This window comes from Sciurus vulgaris (genome assembly GCF_902686455.1).
Source record: "Sciurus vulgaris genome assembly, chromosome: 18".
NCBI classification, from domain to species: domain Eukaryota; kingdom Metazoa; phylum Chordata; class Mammalia; order Rodentia; family Sciuridae; genus Sciurus; species Sciurus vulgaris.
In genome coordinates this window covers 20433223-20449365 of record NC_136479.1, presented here as the reverse complement: position 1 = coordinate 20449365, position 16143 = coordinate 20433223, and the positions used below count along the sequence as shown (strand labels likewise).

General features: G+C 42.5%; 1 protein-coding gene across 2 annotated transcripts in view; it reads left to right on the top strand.

Annotated features, from left to right (window-relative positions):
* Window positions 1–5347: 5347 nt before the first annotated feature.
* Window positions 5348–16143, top strand: part of LOC306649937 (non-structural maintenance of chromosomes element 1 homolog) — a 29587-nt gene continuing 18791 nt past the window's right edge. The window contains exons 1-3 of one of the 2 annotated variants that reach the window (XM_079121449.1): window positions 5348–5552; window positions 14288–14333; window positions 14775–14921. In XM_079121449.1, the coding sequence (XP_078977575.1) occupies window positions 5376–5552; window positions 14288–14333; window positions 14775–14921 (370 nt within the window). In that variant the 5' untranslated portion in view covers window positions 5348–5375. Of the gene's footprint in view, window positions 5553–14287; window positions 14334–14774; window positions 14926–16143 lie in introns of both variants that reach the window. The other variant, XM_079121448.1, reaches the window with a different exon arrangement.

Below are 16143 nucleotides of genomic sequence, written 5' to 3'. Positions count from 1 at the left end.
ACAAAGCAAACCTTTTATCTTCATAAGTCGATTTTCTCAGGTATTTGTTATAGTAATGGAAAGTTGACTAGCCCACCCTGTAAAAGCAAAATACCCTAGGTGTTTGTTCTCATCATGAAAAGATGTTGTGTATTGACTACACATTTTAGAATTATTAACACAATTTTGAAAAAGCTTTCTAAAATGTTGGTGCTTATAAGCATTTTGGTGCTTATAAGAATTTTATGGAAAATTTGCTTATATATGATGCCACAAACAGGATGCTAGGAAAATATGGCTGTAACATTATCCCAAATATGTCTGTATCTATTTGTATTCATCTACCTCCCTCCCTACCTGTGTTTATATGTATATGTACATATACAGCATCAATTTCTTGAAATTAAAATCTTTACGATCACTGACTCAGTTATTTTTTAAAAAATCATATTTCTTTTGATAATAAAATAAGATGTGTTCTTGGAGAAAAGTTAGAAAATATAAAAAGATAATAAAATATTTTGACCTAAGTTACTCTCAGTTAATTGGCCTGTATTTTCTAATTTTCTTTCTCTCTTTAAATGCTCGCCATCGTGTTGCTTTTCTCTCACATCCAGTGTTCTTGGGAAACACAACTTTTAGCCCACCTGGTGTTCCACAGACTTACTCACCCTGACCCCCCCTCCTTCACAGATGTTCTCCTGCGGGGACGCAGCGTGACTTCCGTTTTTGCCTGATATAGCTAAGGCAGTGATGCGCTTCCTCATACACTAATCTCCCAGGGCATGTCCGGTTACTCAGACAAATTCCCAGAAGTGGAATTATGGGGTGGAAGAACACAGGTGCATCCAGGCTCTTGATGATCACGGCTAAACTGCCCACAGAAAGATGGACAGTGTAGGCTGCCTCTCGCAGCGAGCTCAGCTCTGGGCTCGGGGGTCTTCACTGACTTTCGACTTAGGACCTTGCTAACAGTTGACCTTTGGTCCCTGTCGCCATCCTTCTGAGATGTTCCGTTAGGTTTAAATCTGAGGGAGTCATTGTGCCGGAGTCCTTCTGTAGCAAACTGCAACCTGGCTTGGTACCTAGCTTGGAAGAACATTCTGGAAGCAAACCACTGAGTCTAGCAACTGAGTGAGCTCTGGCAACCGGCAGGAGCCTAGCAGATTCAGACCAGCCCATCACCCAGTCCTAAACCCTGGGCCGTCTCTGGACCTGATTTTCATCTTCTGTCCACCATGGGTCTGACCACCTTGCCACCTTGGGGTTCTTTGGCCCTGTTCTGGTTCCTGGGCCTGCCCAGTTTTAGAACTTTTCAGATCTTCGAATGTGCTAAAATGGTGTGTTTTGAAAAACGTGGCCATGAGGACGGTGGATCGTTTTTTTCCCTTCTCGTCTTCAATTTGAATCCGTCACTTCCGCTGGATCAAGTTTAAAATGCCCTGAATGCAAAGATGAGGTGCACTATGTCGCTGAGCAGGACGGTGGCGGAGGCTCTGGCCCTGGCCGTTGCAGGGGCTGCTCTCCAGTCCTTCCCGTTCCATTTTCTTCTCTATTGCTGGGTGCTTAAAAAATAAAACTTTATTCATGTTTTCAGTCTTCCTATTAGAAATTCACAACAAATGACAGCGCAGAAGAAGTGAAGAAAAAAAACAAAACAGAAAAAACTGAGTCCTGCATTTTCTACGCCAGCGCCAGTCACGGCTGACATTTCAGCATGTCTGCTTACATCCTCTTCCTAAAGGCACTTTTTGAAAAATTACGCCAACACCGAATAGTTTTATTGCTTTAATTTAAAAGTAGAATTTATAGATAAGATGCAAGTTGTTTTATTCTCTATTCCTATTGCAATTCCCCTAAGTGCCTTTTAGTTAGAATTCTATAACAGTCTTTTCAATCCTTGAAAATAATTTTATACGTGTGTATTTATCAACTGAAAATATGCAATATTACTATTTTGCATTTTGCCCAATTTGCATAAACCGTAACATTGCTTTATCATTTCTCTATGCTTTCAAGATTCGCTTGGGTAGATATTTGTGAGTTGATTCACTCCGTTGTGTGTGGACATTTTGCTTTTTCATTTCCTTATTAACGGGATGTAGGAGGCCCCATCCCCCACCCTCCTACTGCTGACACCATTGCAGCAAACCCGGATGCATGAGGGATTTCTCTCCCATTAGAGTCCTAGAAACGGAATTGCTTGATGAGCTTTTTCATTTTCAATAACCATGAATTGCAATTCAGAGCAGTTCCAACAACACTTACGGCCCCACCAGGTACATACGAGAATATTGGTCCCACGTCACTGTTAGTGACATATAGCCACTCTTGCCAGGGAAACGTTGGTATCTTTTTTTTTTTCCCCCTTGTTTTTATCTCTAACTAATAGGAAGGCTTAGAATCCTTTCACATATATACATATTTTAGCCATTTGAATCTCCTCTTCTGGAAGAGATACTTTTTAAAAAAAAATTTGTGGTGCTGGGGATTGAACCCAGGGCCTTGTGCATGTGAGGCAGGCACTTGACCAACTGAGCTACATCCCCAGCCTGGGATGCCCTTTCGATACACTAGTGGGCTCAATTTTTGCATATGTGTTTATCGTATAAATGGGCCTGCCTTTCCCCCTCATTTTGCTGTTCTCTTTTTGTATCAGGATTAGACGATCCTCACAGAAAGGGCCAGAGAGCTTCTCTTGCCATTCCAGCAGAGTCTGCATCTGCGTGGTGAAGTCTTGTCTTTTCTTTGTGGATCGCTGGTGTGAAACCTGGCCTGGGCCTTTTGAGAGTTGGAGTAGGTCCTAGACTATCATTTCAATTTCATGGAAGATTCTTAAGTCTACTTTTCTTCAAGGTTTATAGTTGGTATTTTTGTCAAAAATGACCTCTTCAGTCTAATTTGTCAAATGTACTGGCGTAAAGTTGCTCGTAGTATACGCTGATGTTTTCTAAAATTTTTACTCTGTCTGGAATGTTCTCTTTGTCCTCTATACTATTGTTGGTGTTATTTTCTTGATCACTCTTACAAGAGGTTTTTATTAATTTTATTAGTCTCTAACAATACAAGTTTTCAGTTTCTATAATCAACTTCAGGGTTTTTTTTAACTTATTTCTGCTTTGTTATTATTTCCTTTCTTCTGCTTTCCCTGGGTTTATTTAGTTGTTATTTTCCTGACTCTTTACATTTGTGTTTTGTACTGAGTACATTAAGGCTCTGAATTCCCCTTTCATTATCGTTTTAGTTGGATCCTATAAGGTTGTTAAGCCAGACTTTCCTTGTCCTTCATTTCTGAATATTTTGAAATTTCCATATTGGTTTTCTTTTTCATCTGTATTTTTCAGCTGCAAGATTATTCTTTTTATTTTAAAAATGTTTGGCGAGACCTTTCAACTTTCAGAAAAGTATAAAATAAACTGAACACATGTACACATGCCTGCACTTATCACCTGGTTTAAGAAGGAGAACTCAAATGTATATTGACAGGTTTTAGCCTTATTTTTCATAAGTTATAGATGTGCATAAAAAAAATGTCATCCTGACTTCCTGGCCCCTTCTTCGGAAGCAACTGCAGTTGCTAATTTAAGGTGTGTTCTATGTGTGGTGTGGGTTTCTTTTTGGATCTCTTTTTGTTGTTGATTTTTAACTTGACTGTGTTGTGGTTCATGAGTGTTATCTATAGATTCTTTGGAATTTACTGAAGCTTCTTCTGTGGCCCAGCACACAGTCCATTTCTGTGCATGTTCCAAGTGTTGTTTTTTTTTTTTTTTTTTTTGGGGGGGGGGGGACTGGAGATTGAACTCAGGGGCACTCAACCACTGAGTCACATCCCCAGCCAGATTTCATATTTTATTTAGAGACAGGGTCTCACTAAGTTGCTTAGGGCCTCACTTTCGCAGAGGCTGGCTTTGAACTCATGATCCTCCTGCCTCAGCCTCCTGACCCACTGGGATTACAGGCGTGTACCACTGTGCCTGGCCCAAGCATGTTTGAAAAGAATAGATATACCAAGTTCTTTCTCTAAAGCAAAACTTGATTTCATTATTTCCTCTCTGAGAGGATAGTTTCTATGGTCTCAGGTGAAAGAAGAACACTCTTTGCATATTATATGACCCTGACCTTCCTCTATGGCCAGAATCTCGGCCACTTCCCTAATGTACAGCAAATTTATATGCACGTGTTTCTTATATATTTTAGGGCCAACTTCCAGAAGAACATTTGAATTATCTAGAGTTGTCTAGGAGCCAGGTGGGGTAGTGCACACCTGTAATCCCAGCAGCTTGGGAGGCTGACACAGGAGGATTGCAAGTTTGAGGCCAGCCTCAGCAATTTAGTGGCTTTGAGCAACTTAGTGAAACCCTGTCTCAAAATAAAAAATAACAAAAGGGATGTGGCTGGGTGGTTAAGTGCCCCTGGGTTCAATCCGTGGTACAAACAAACAAACAAACAAAAAAGAGATGTCCAGGAGCAGGTGGACAATCTCAAGCCTGGCATGTCAAAGGTCCTCCACATATTCACAGGGCCCACAAGAGGATGTGCTGTTTTCTGAGTCACAGGGAGGCAGGACTGTCACCTTGCCGGAGCCGCCTGCATCATGAACTCCAGTTCTTTCTCACTACTGGGGTGTTAAGTGCAAAGTAAGACTTGTTGAGCCGTCCTCAATGAGATAGCTCCTGCACTTAGTACTAATCCGTGATTAGTCATCTGGATCCCCCGCTAGGCTGCATTCCCAGTTCTCAGACTAGGGTCTGGAATACATTTGTGAAACCGATGCCTTGGAAACTCAAAGGAGTTCATTCTCTTCCGTTAATAATCTTGTTTACTTATTGCAACAACCCCTGGATTAGGTAATCGCTGATGCTTAATCAGCACTTCCAGACAACCCTTTCCAAGTGCTGCGCTGACCACTTGCCACGCTGTAACTCACTCTTAAATCTCAGGGGCACTCTTCAATAGGGACTGTTATTCCATTCGACAGAAGAAGAAACTGAGGTTCAGAGTCGCTCAGTGACTGGGCAAACGGTAAGCGGCAGAGTTAGGGTTCATAACACCCTAATCAGCCCTGGGCTTGAGTAGTCTGCCCTGGAGCTCAGAGATTTTGAGTTCAAGGACCAGGATTCATTCAGGCTGTACGACAATAGAGTCCTCAAGCTTGACCTCGAGGCCACAGTTAGTTCCCAGACGCGGAAACCGAGGTCTGGGACCCACCCTACGTTCAGCTGCGGAATCGCGGCCCTTGAGGGGAAGCACAGGCAGCAAGAGGGCTCTTCCCGGCTTTCGGTCGGGCATGCCTCTCCAGTGCCGGCGGGCAATAAGCGGAAGCCGATTCCTGTAAGTACAGAGAGCCGCGCGGGAAACCGCGTAACTCCGGAACCGACCCACAGACCTCCAAAGCCATGGCAACGGCGCGGGCGCGAATCCGGAAGTGCGTCACCGAACGGGCGGGGCGCGTTTGCCGGAGTCCACCAATGAGAGCGCGGCGTTCGCGTTGGCCCCGCCTCGTAGGCGTTCCCGAGCCCGCCTTCCGGCCAGAGTCGCGGGCAGAGTCTGGGCTGCCTTGGGTGCTGTGGCGGGTAATTCGGGGCGCGCGAGCGGGCGGCCCGCGGGGAAGGAAGAGGGGAGGACGGAAGGTGGGGCTGGGCGAGTCAGGCAGCTGGGTCAGCCCCGGCTTGCCGGGACGGAGCGCGGGGCTGCGGGGCGTGGGGCTTCGGTCCGGCTGAGGAACAGCCCAGAGGGGCCGCAGACGCGGGGAGGCCGCACCTGGCCCCGCGACGCGCTGCCCGCGCTAAATCGCAGTGACAGGTGGAGGAAGTCCTCCTGCTGTCGCCGCTGGGCGGACGCCGCGGAGCCCGCAGCCCGTCCGGCCGACCCACCTGTGGAAAGCCCGCCCCAGGGCCCCGCGCCGGGGGGCTCTGGCAGCGTGCAATGGCGCCTGTGTGTTCCCACGTCGTGTCACGCCCTCGGCGGGGCCGAAGCAGCATCCCAGAGCCCGGGGTGCGCCCGCCTGCCTGCGGGGAGACAGTCGCAAATAGCCCCTCGGGTCAGCCCAGATTTCAGAAGTTAGAAAGTTCAAGAAAGTTCGGTTGCTGAGGTTAGAGACTTGCAGATAAGGGACCTAGCCGAGGGGTCACGATTTCATTGTTAACTAATGGAACCTGCAGATAAGGGATCATGATTTTGTTGCTCACTAGTTCATTTTAACTTCGCCTGGACTTGGAGTGCGCTGAAAACAGAGCTGTGGTTCTGTATGTCCTCCTCCACTCCGTCACCGCTCTGTCACCTGTGCGTGCTTAGCCTCAGTGTCCTACCTGTCAGAGGGGGTCAGTAACGCTTTCCTCGTAAGCTTCTGGTGAGAAGCAAATAAGGCTAGTCTGGCACAAATGGTGTGACCGATCTACCTATGACACCGGCATTTCTATTTTTACATTTTTTTTGGTCCTTAATATATGTCCATGGTTAATCCCCCTGTCACAGCCCTTCGTAGAGGCGACTGACATGCATAAACAAGCTTGTCAAGAGTAGGTGTCTCTTCCACTCCCACTTTCCCACCCCCTCCCCCAAATTAATAGCATTCGATCCCGTTCTTTGCTTCATTCCTCTCATTAACATTTATGTTGGCTGTTAACATATTCACCTCTTTTTATTAGTATATGTAACATACCCATAAAAGCACGTGGAAATGTAAGCTTGAAGAACAAAAATGAAATGAACACTCATATACCAAATTAAGAAGTATGATATCATATCCCCCAAAACCCAGTGCCATCCTTTTCTCCCCGCCCCCAGAGAAAGCCACTGCCCTAAATACTTTGTTACTCATTCTTTTGTTTTTCTTTTTTTTTCATTTCTTTATTTTTATTTTTATTTTTTTATTGTAAACAAATGGGATACATGTTATTTCTCTGTTTGTACATGGCGTAAAGGCATCCCATTTGTGTAATCATAAATTTACATAGGGTAATGTTTGATTCATTCTGTTTTTTTTTCCCTTCCCCCCACCCCTCCCACCCCTCTTTTCCCTCTATACAGTCCTTCCTTCCTTCATTCTTGCCCCCCTCCCTAACCCTAACTCTAACCCTAACGCTAACCCCTCCCACCCCCCATTATGTGTCATCATCCGCTTATCAGCGATATCATTCGTCCTTTGGATTTTTTAGATTGGCTTATCTCACTTAGCATGATATTCTCCAATTTCATCCATTTGCCTGCAAATGCCATAATTTTATCATTCTTTATGGCTGAATAATATTCCATTGTATATATATACCACAGTTTCTTTTGTTTTTCTTGTCCTTAACTGCTTGTGTTTCTCTAATGAATGCAATATCTGGTTGTGCTGGTCTGGGGATTTTATATAAAATGGGGTTCTAACATTTTGTGTGATTTTGTGTTTGCTTGTGTCTTGAGATGGGTCCATATTGGTGTGGGAGGTCCTCCTCCTTCACCTTCAGTGCCCGTTTTGCTTTCCTGGTGTCATCATGATTACTTTATGTGCCATTCTGCAGTTGATAGCGTCCGTACTGTTGTCAGTCTTCTGTTACTACATAGTGCTTCTGTGACCGAATTTCCTGGGGCACATGTGGGAGTTTCTTTAAGGTGTGTACCTAATAGTGGATTTCTGGAGATATGCAAATGTGCTAGTAACATTCTTATTTGAAGTGGTTATAAGAATTTGTACTCAACCAGTAATGGATGAAAGTTTCAGCCTTAACCATTTAAAATGTTTACCCGCTTGGTGGTGGGTGAGATGTTATTCTACTCTGGTTTTAGTGCTCATTGGCACGATACAAGGAGAAGGGGCATCTTTTAATGTGCTTATGTATCACTTGTGCGTCCTGCTTCTGTAAAATTTTTGTTGCTCATTTTTCTCTTATGATTTTCCCATTCTGATTTGTGGGAGTCCTTTATACATGCTGCATATAAGTCTTTTGTGGATTATATGTATTTTTTATATCTTCTAGTTTGTGACCTTCCCCTGCCCCTTCCCTTCCTCCCTCTCCTACCCTTTGGTTATTTTGGTGAACAGAGGTTCTTAATTTTAACAAAATCAAAAAAATTTTGTTTTTAGATACATATGACAGTAGGGTGTATTTTGACTTTTTTTTTTTTTTTTTTTTTTTTTTTGCGGTGCTGGGGATTGAACCCAGGGCCTTGTGCTTGCAAGGCAAGCACTCTGCCAACTGAGCTACATCCCCAGCCCTACATTTTATACACACATGGAGTGCAACCCATTACAGTTTTGATCCCATTCTTGTGGTTGAACATGAGGTGGCGTCACACTGGTTGTGTATTCATGCATGAGCATAGGAAAGTCATGTCCAGTTCATTCTACTGACTTTCCTAGCCGCATGCCCCTCCCGTCCCTTGGTTCCCCTTTGTCTAATCCAACGAACTTACTTCCGTACTTCCCCTCCCCACCCTCCCTTGTTACGGGTTAGCACCTACACATCAGAGGAAACATCCAGAGCTATCACCCTATTTGTTCGTGGTTCTCCTTTTCAAAGAAAATTTTTAAAGAAATTCTTTTCTACTCTTGAGGCATAAAAGGTATTCTCCTATATTGTCAGCTAAGAAATTTTATAGCTTTTCCTTAATCCTCCGGAATTGATTTTTTTTTATATAGTGTGAGATCATATTTAATTTCTTTTCACATGTGGATGATCAGTTGTCCTGCCATCTTTTATTGAGAAGTGTACCTTGATCTGCATTTCCTTTCTCCAGCGCATCGAGTGTCCATACACGTGCACTACACACTGTGTGAATCCTCTGTTCTGGTCCCTTGGTCTTGTCAGTCCTTGTACCAGGGCCACACCTGTTCATTACTCCAGCTTTACAAGAAGTCTTGATATCTATTAAGATATGTCCTCCCACCTTTTCTTCCCCAAGAATGTCTGCTGTTTTGCCTTTAGGTGTTCTGTGTACACTGTGGAATCTTCTTGTCAAATCATATACTGACATACACAAAGCCTGCTGGGATTCTGATTGAAATTGCTTTGATTGTATTGCATCAGATTAGTTTGGATTTTAAAGTGTCGACAACGTTTTATCTTTATGTTTACTCTAGGTTTTTTGTAGATATCATTTGGTAAATAAGAGAAGTTTCCTTCTATTCCAAATTAGTTGTTTTTAGTATGAATAAATGTTGAAATTTGTCAGTTATTTCTGCATCTGTTAAGATAATTGTATGCTTTGCCCCTTGTAATGTGGTGACTCAGTGATTGGTTTCCAAATGATAATCATTGCTGGGATAAACCCAAATAAATAACGTTTCACTTTCATATTGAAATTTGGGTTACTATTGGAAATTGTCTTCAGATTCTTTCCAGTTTTTTGATTTGTATTTTTATTTTTTTTTTAGTAATGGTTATTTTCCTTCCTAGTGGTTCATTTGGATGAGAACTAGACCCCGTTTTAATATTGAAACTACATCCAGTCTGTGGTTTAGCTCTCTGGTCATGTAGTCGTGTAATGGGTTACGGATCACTTATCACACACCTTGCTGCCTCTGAGCCTGTTTTGTTTTTCTCTCTTGTGTTCTAAAGTGAAACTCTCTTGCCTTTCCCTTTGGTGTGGGATAAATTTATCCTAAAGTGATCTTTGATGAAAAGAAGTGGGAGAGGAAAACCAAAATATTTTTCTAAATTATTTTCAAATTGGTCCCAAAGGGTTGGGGTGGGTGGATAGTTGATCATCATTTGTTTTCAGAATGAGATGGGAGCATCTTTCCTCTGCTTTGTGTTTGATACCATCGTGCTTGGTTAAAACAAGACACTTCAGCACAAAGCCTTGAGTATAAATTGTTGGAATCAAAACATCTCATTCTGATCACTGGTTTTTGTTTTGTTTTGTTTTGTTTCGTTTTTGTTTAAATGTGGGTGGGAGGGGAGGGTACTGTGTCCCAAAGGGGAGGGTGTCTGCACTAAGGATTTAGAAACACTTTGGAAGCTCATAACCTCATCAGAAACTGCCTTTAGCCGCACTCCTGACCTTCTAGGTGAGTAACAAAAAGATGAAATAAGTTCTTGGGAATTAAGCCATGTTATTTTAATTTGCTGCATCTTCCAGTGTTCTGTGTATCTTTACAGTTGTCATGGTGGAATCATTTTCTTGCCAAATATCTGTCAGGCAAAATTATTGGCCTTGTGGAAGCTGAAGTTAAGTCAGCTTTTTGCTGAACTTAATGTGGACTTTGGTGAGCTTGTGTAGTTCTGCTTTATATTCATAAAGATAGGGTTTTTTTGTTTTTGTTTTTCTTAACTCCCAAAGAAAAGCTGTTCTCTCTGATCTAAAAACTCATCTTTGGGGTAAAGAAGTGTCCAAAGGTTTTAACTGTTCATGAGGTCAGAGGGAGCTAGCCTGGCACCTGGACTCTGCCCCTCCACAGCTGACAGATTCCAACAGAAGTGTATTTAAATTCTCCAGTAGACAATGCTGGGCAGGGCAAGGGAGCGGGTAGGGCTGGTTATTAAGATACAGGCTGCTGTATTTTAACCAGTGATTGTTGGGGAGGGGTGCCTGGACAAAACAAAGTCACTTCCCCTTTTTTTTGGAAACAAAACAAACTTGAAAAAATAATTTTTGTTTGGTAAAAACAGGAGAAAATTTCAATGTCCCTAGCCACAAGGGACCAGTTCCACTGAGAAGGAAACAGTGGAAACTCAAATTTGAAAACATTTGGGGAAAGGGAAAATTGACTTTCTGTTAATTGGCAAGTGTGTTCCAGTGGGACTCTGTTTTTGATGGGATGTATGTTGTATGTACACGTATATAGACCAGAGTCTTAATTGAGTTTATAAGGTTCAGAAAAGATGGTTGGTAAAATCTTGATTTTTGTTAATTTATCTCAATAAAAGCCCACTGGAACTCCAAAAAAAAAAAAAAAAGAAATTTGGATTTGGCTTAACATTTTGCTTAGGACTATAGCAGCTGTGGTCCTGAAAAATATTGGTCTATTTATGTTTTCAAATATTTTTTTCATCACTTTTGAATGAGTTTCCTATGACTTTTTGCTTATTTAAAATTTTCAGGTTGTTTTAAATCTTTTTTCTTTTAAAATCTTTGGGTCATCTGCAATCAGTTTTTCTTTTTTCATTCCAAGTGCTATTTATTCTCTTGGAAAATCTCATCAGAGTTGATTCACTTTTGTTGTTTTAAAGAATATTTTTGGTTTTGTTCTCTTAAGGTATAGATTTATTTTCTCTATTTTATTAATTTTTGCTCTGCATTATTTTCCTTTTTGCTGTTGTTTTTATATCTTCTTCAGATGGATTCCTAAGTCATAAGTTTTCAGCCCCCTTTTTGATTAGTGTATTATACACAGTAGTGGTGTTCATGGTGACATTTGTGTATGCACAAACGTAATTTGCTTTATTTCATATCCTCTTTTTAAAAATAACAAATGCTTGAGGCTGTTTATTTTCTACTACTTGATTTGTTTCCCCCCACTTTTTATTGGGTTGTTTTGTGATTGTTCAGTTCAAAATATTTTCTGATTTCCACTAATAATTCCTCTTTGGTGAGGGATCATTTAGAGTGTGTTTCTTAAATTCCAAACATGGGGATTTTTGTAGTTCCATCTCTGGTTTTGGGTTTCAGCTTCCTTGCCTTGTAGTCAGAGCCGCTGGTCAGTATGAGGCCCATTTAAGTTTGGTGAGGACCTGCTTTCTGGCCTCGTATTTAGCAGTTGGCATAATTATTTTGAGTGTGCCTGAAGAGTGTATTCTGTAGCTGCTCGGGATGGTGTTCTATGCATGCCCATGAGATTTAGCTTCACTTGTGTTGTACAGATCTTCTCTCACTATACTTGTTGTTTTGTTCACTTTAACCAGAGGGCTGTCTTGAAATCTCCCACTGTGGTTGTGCATTTCTGTGTTTAGCTTTGTAGTTCAACAATTTTATCTTAAATGTTTTTAGGCTGTTATTAACTGCCTAAACATTTTCGATTGTCATATCTTTTTGAGTGTTGAAACTTTTTATCGTTTTGCGATGACCTTTATCTCTATCATTCGGTATCTTTATCCTTTTTTACCTTTAAAGTCGATTTTGTTTCACCTTAAAAACCACACCAGCTCTCCGTTAGTTTGCAGAGTACAAACTAACTTTCTAACTAACTAAGATCTTTCTCTTCCATTTTGCTTTTGGTTTTTCAATGTTCTTATGTTTTAGAAGTAACTTGTATATAGGTAGATTTTGTGTATTACTGACTTGAAAAATTTCAAAATCTGGTTTGATGTTCCTTTTCTCGAAATTGGAATATGTAGTTGATTTTTGTTCATTGTGATTGCTAATCTAGTAAGATTTATTTTTTCTATTTTTTATGTTGTTATGCATACCTAGTCTCTTTTACTCCTTTGTTGTATTCTTTAGGATTAATTATATTTTTCTCCTATTATTTGCCTTACTAATTTGGAAAATCAATGCTACTTCTGTTTTTTAAAAGTAGTTATGTTAGAAATTGTAAAATGCAAGTGTACAATTCATAAGTGTTTTGATTTTTCTCACAACTATTGTATGGAAGTTAGAACAGTAATTCTAGTGGCTACTCACCTTCCAATTGATATGATACTATTTTCATTTATCTTAATTTAAAAAGATCTCAAATATTCTTTTTACTGTTTTATACACTTATAACTCAGTTTGAACTTAACCAAGGGTTTACCACTTTGATTCTGTCCTGCATTTAAACCTTACAGCTGGTATCCTTCCTTCTTCCTGGAATTTGTACTTTGGAATTTTCTTCAGCGAGGGTCTGTTGGTCACTTACTCTTTCCTTTTTTTGTAATTTGGAGATGTTTTTATTTCACCCTCAATCTTTACCTGGGTATCAGATAATCTGTTAAAGGACACACCCTTCCAGCACATTGAAGCTGTTTTCCCACTGTGACACACTTCCACTGTTACTGTTGTGAAGTCAGCTGTCACGTCTCCTTGCTGCTCTTTTGGAAGTAACCTTGCCTGTTCTTTGGTTGTTTTTGGTCTTTGTTGTTCTGTACTTATGATGTGTCTAGCTAGATATTTAAAAATTCATCTGTTTGGATTTGTTGGTTATTGTCAAGGTCGAGATCATGATTCCTCTCCTTTGTCCCCACTGTCAAACTTCTTTAATACACTCATCCCCATTTGCTGGATACGTGTTCAGTAGATTGCTCATACACCCTGTGTCTTCTGTGTGTTTTCTCTGCTAGTTCACGTCCACAGTGCCAAAGCAGTTTTAGTTTCTAAAACACAGTGTGGCTCTGTCATCTTCCTGCTTTAAGACCCTTAGTTTGGAAAACCTTCGTTCCACAGTTTCTAGGGCAAAAGCCCAAGTTCCCTAGCCTGGCACATTGTATCCCTATGTACCCTGGCAAACAGGGAGGTACTGAGTTCATAAAACAGAACGGATGGATGATGGTTCCTGGCCCTGTTGACAGGTAATAAACTCCATGACTAGAGGGACTGGAGTTTGATTTCAGGTCATGGTTCATAGGACTGTGTGGCTGGGACCACCCAGATCAAAATATTTGCAAAGAAAAGCACTCCAGGGAAGAGAAGGGTGAGGGGGCTGCGAGGAGAGGCCAAGTCCAGTTCAGGATGTGAGGAGGCGGAGATGCTGGTAAGATACCCTGGAAGGTGTCCAGCAGTCAGTCAGGACACTGGCCTTGGGATGTGCATCTTCACAGTGTGGAGGTCCAGCTGATGATACAGCATTCGTGTGTTTCCACTATGTGTCAGATTCTTGGCAAGGCTTTGCTAGTCATCTCCCTGTTGAACTTCATGTTGTGCCTCGAAGGTGCTTACTGTTCTTTCAGCTTTGTAGCTGACCAGACTGAGCCTTAGGGACGCTGGGCACATTAGCTGAAAATGTCTTCGTGCTGTCACTTGCCTCAAGTAACAGTGGATCTCTTGTGAGATCATGGTATCACTCAAAGTGAGTGTTAGCATCTCAGAATTTTGAGTTCAGCTGCCGTTACACCTTCCAGGAAAGGGGCCCTGGAATCTGCTTTCCAGTACACAAGTTAGACGATCCTTGAGGTCAGGCAGGCCTGGCAGACGCTGGTCCCTGTCCCGCTTGTCTGGTTTCAAGTCCTTGCTCTTGGTCTCTGCACTGTGGTGGGAGCAGGTGTTTGGATCAGGCCTTGTGTCGTTTGTTCTTTGTGGTTTGTGGAAAGCACCATTTTATTGGAGAGCAGGGGATGTTAAGAATAGCCCACGGTCCTACCGTGACAGTTGATTTATTGGAGGTCTGCGGAGAAGAGAAGGAAACTTAACATTTATTAAGTGTTTACTAGCAGTTTTCTAAGCAATGAATGTTATTATAATTTTATAGAAAGAAAACAAGGCCTCAGCTAAGTTTTTCCAAGGCTATAAATCTGGTAAGTGGCTGAGCCAAGGTTCAGATTCAGAATTATCTAATAGTAAAAATAGCCAGCACTGATTTAGTGCTTACCGGACTGTTATGTATATTAACTCATTTAATCCTTGTAGCAGTTCTTTAGCGACTGTTTCTTTCATGATTCCCACTTTATAGATTGGAAACTGAAGCATGGGAGACTTAAGTTGCCTAATTTCACACACCTACTGAGAGATGGAGCTGGCTGTGAATCTAGGCCTTCTGGCCCAGGATCCGTACTTCCCACCCTGCACATTAGTACCCAGCCCCCGACTTGTGTTCTTTTCACTTGTGTAGTTGTTGGCGTGTGAAACTTAATTTTTAAAATCATAGTTAATATATATGATCACAAATTAATACAAATCCTGGGACATTGCTTTTGGTGAGCTCAGAGATGACTGAATTTCATTTATTTATTTTCCAGCTTGTCCACACATGCAGGGAAGCACAAAAAGAATGGGCATCATGACCGATGTCCATCGACGGTTCCTCCAATTGCTTATGACTCATGGCGTGCTAGAGGAATGGGATGTTAAGCGCTTGCAGAAGCACTGCTACAAGGTCCATGACAGTAAGTGTCATTTCCCTGTCCCAGCGTGTTCTGGTGTTGATCGGGGTATGATACCACGTGACAGATTGTCAGTAATTCTGACCCGAGCATTCAGGTCTCTTTACAGTCTCACATCAGCTCTCTTTCTAATTTCATCTTCCACTTCTCCCCAGCCCCCCAAGTAAATCTGACATTTAGCCCAACAGAGGAGAACTTGTGGACTCTGAAGCCCCCCAAGTAAATCTGACATTTAGCCCAACAGAGAAGAACTTGTGGACTCTGAAGCTGTAAGGTCGTGGTTCACACCCGGGCTCCAGCATGTGCTCTGGCCTCGTTTCCTGGACTCATGTAATACACAGTGTTCAGGGTGTCAGGCGAGGTGATGCACACAGGACATCCGGCACAGGACAGATGTCAGCGCTCTCGAGTAAAAGGGCAGCTTAGCACAGGTGTCAGGCCCAGCCTGGACACAGCGAGACCTGCAGGGAGTGCAGCCTTGCCCTGCCCGCTGGCGGCAGACTTCTCAGCGGGCCGCCGGGTGGGGTCAGTGGGTAACGTGGACCACTTGGAGACAGGACTTGGTGCCTGCTCTCAGTAACTGGAGAGAGCTATCGGCGGTAGAATCCATCCTGATGGGTCAGTAGAATCAGTATTGGCGAATCTCAGCCAGATGCGGTGGTCCACACCTGTAATCTCAGCTATTTGGAAGGCTGAGACAGGAGGGTCACAAGTTCAAGGCCAGCCTTGGCAACTTAGTGAGACCCTAAGCACCTTAGTGAGATCCTGTCTTGAACAGTTAAAAACAAAGGGCTGGGCTGTAGCTCAGTGGGAAAAGGCGCCTGGGTTCAGTCCCCAGGACCAAAGCAAAACAGAAGAGTAACAGCATCGACGTGGAAAAGCTCGTTGAGTGTCTGTGGGTGGACCTTGTTGAAGAGGAAGTTGGTAAGTTACACTGGTCGTATGCTGTCAGCTTGTCACTTTTTTTGTTGCTTAGGAACAAACACATCTGCAGGTGAAAGTGTGACAGTGGCTTGGAGGGTCTGCAGGGCTCGGGAGCTGCTCGCTGTTGGGGAGGAATGGCAGTGAGTGGGCAGTGGAAGTGGAAGGCCCCTCCGTCCTCGTTCTCTTGTGTCTTATTAATAAGGACACTTGTGGAAGACACAGCTAGTCTCATGCTGCTGCCTCTGGTTCATAAGAATTTAAGTGTTCTTTGTTCTGCATTTTTGTCTTTCTGTATCTTTAC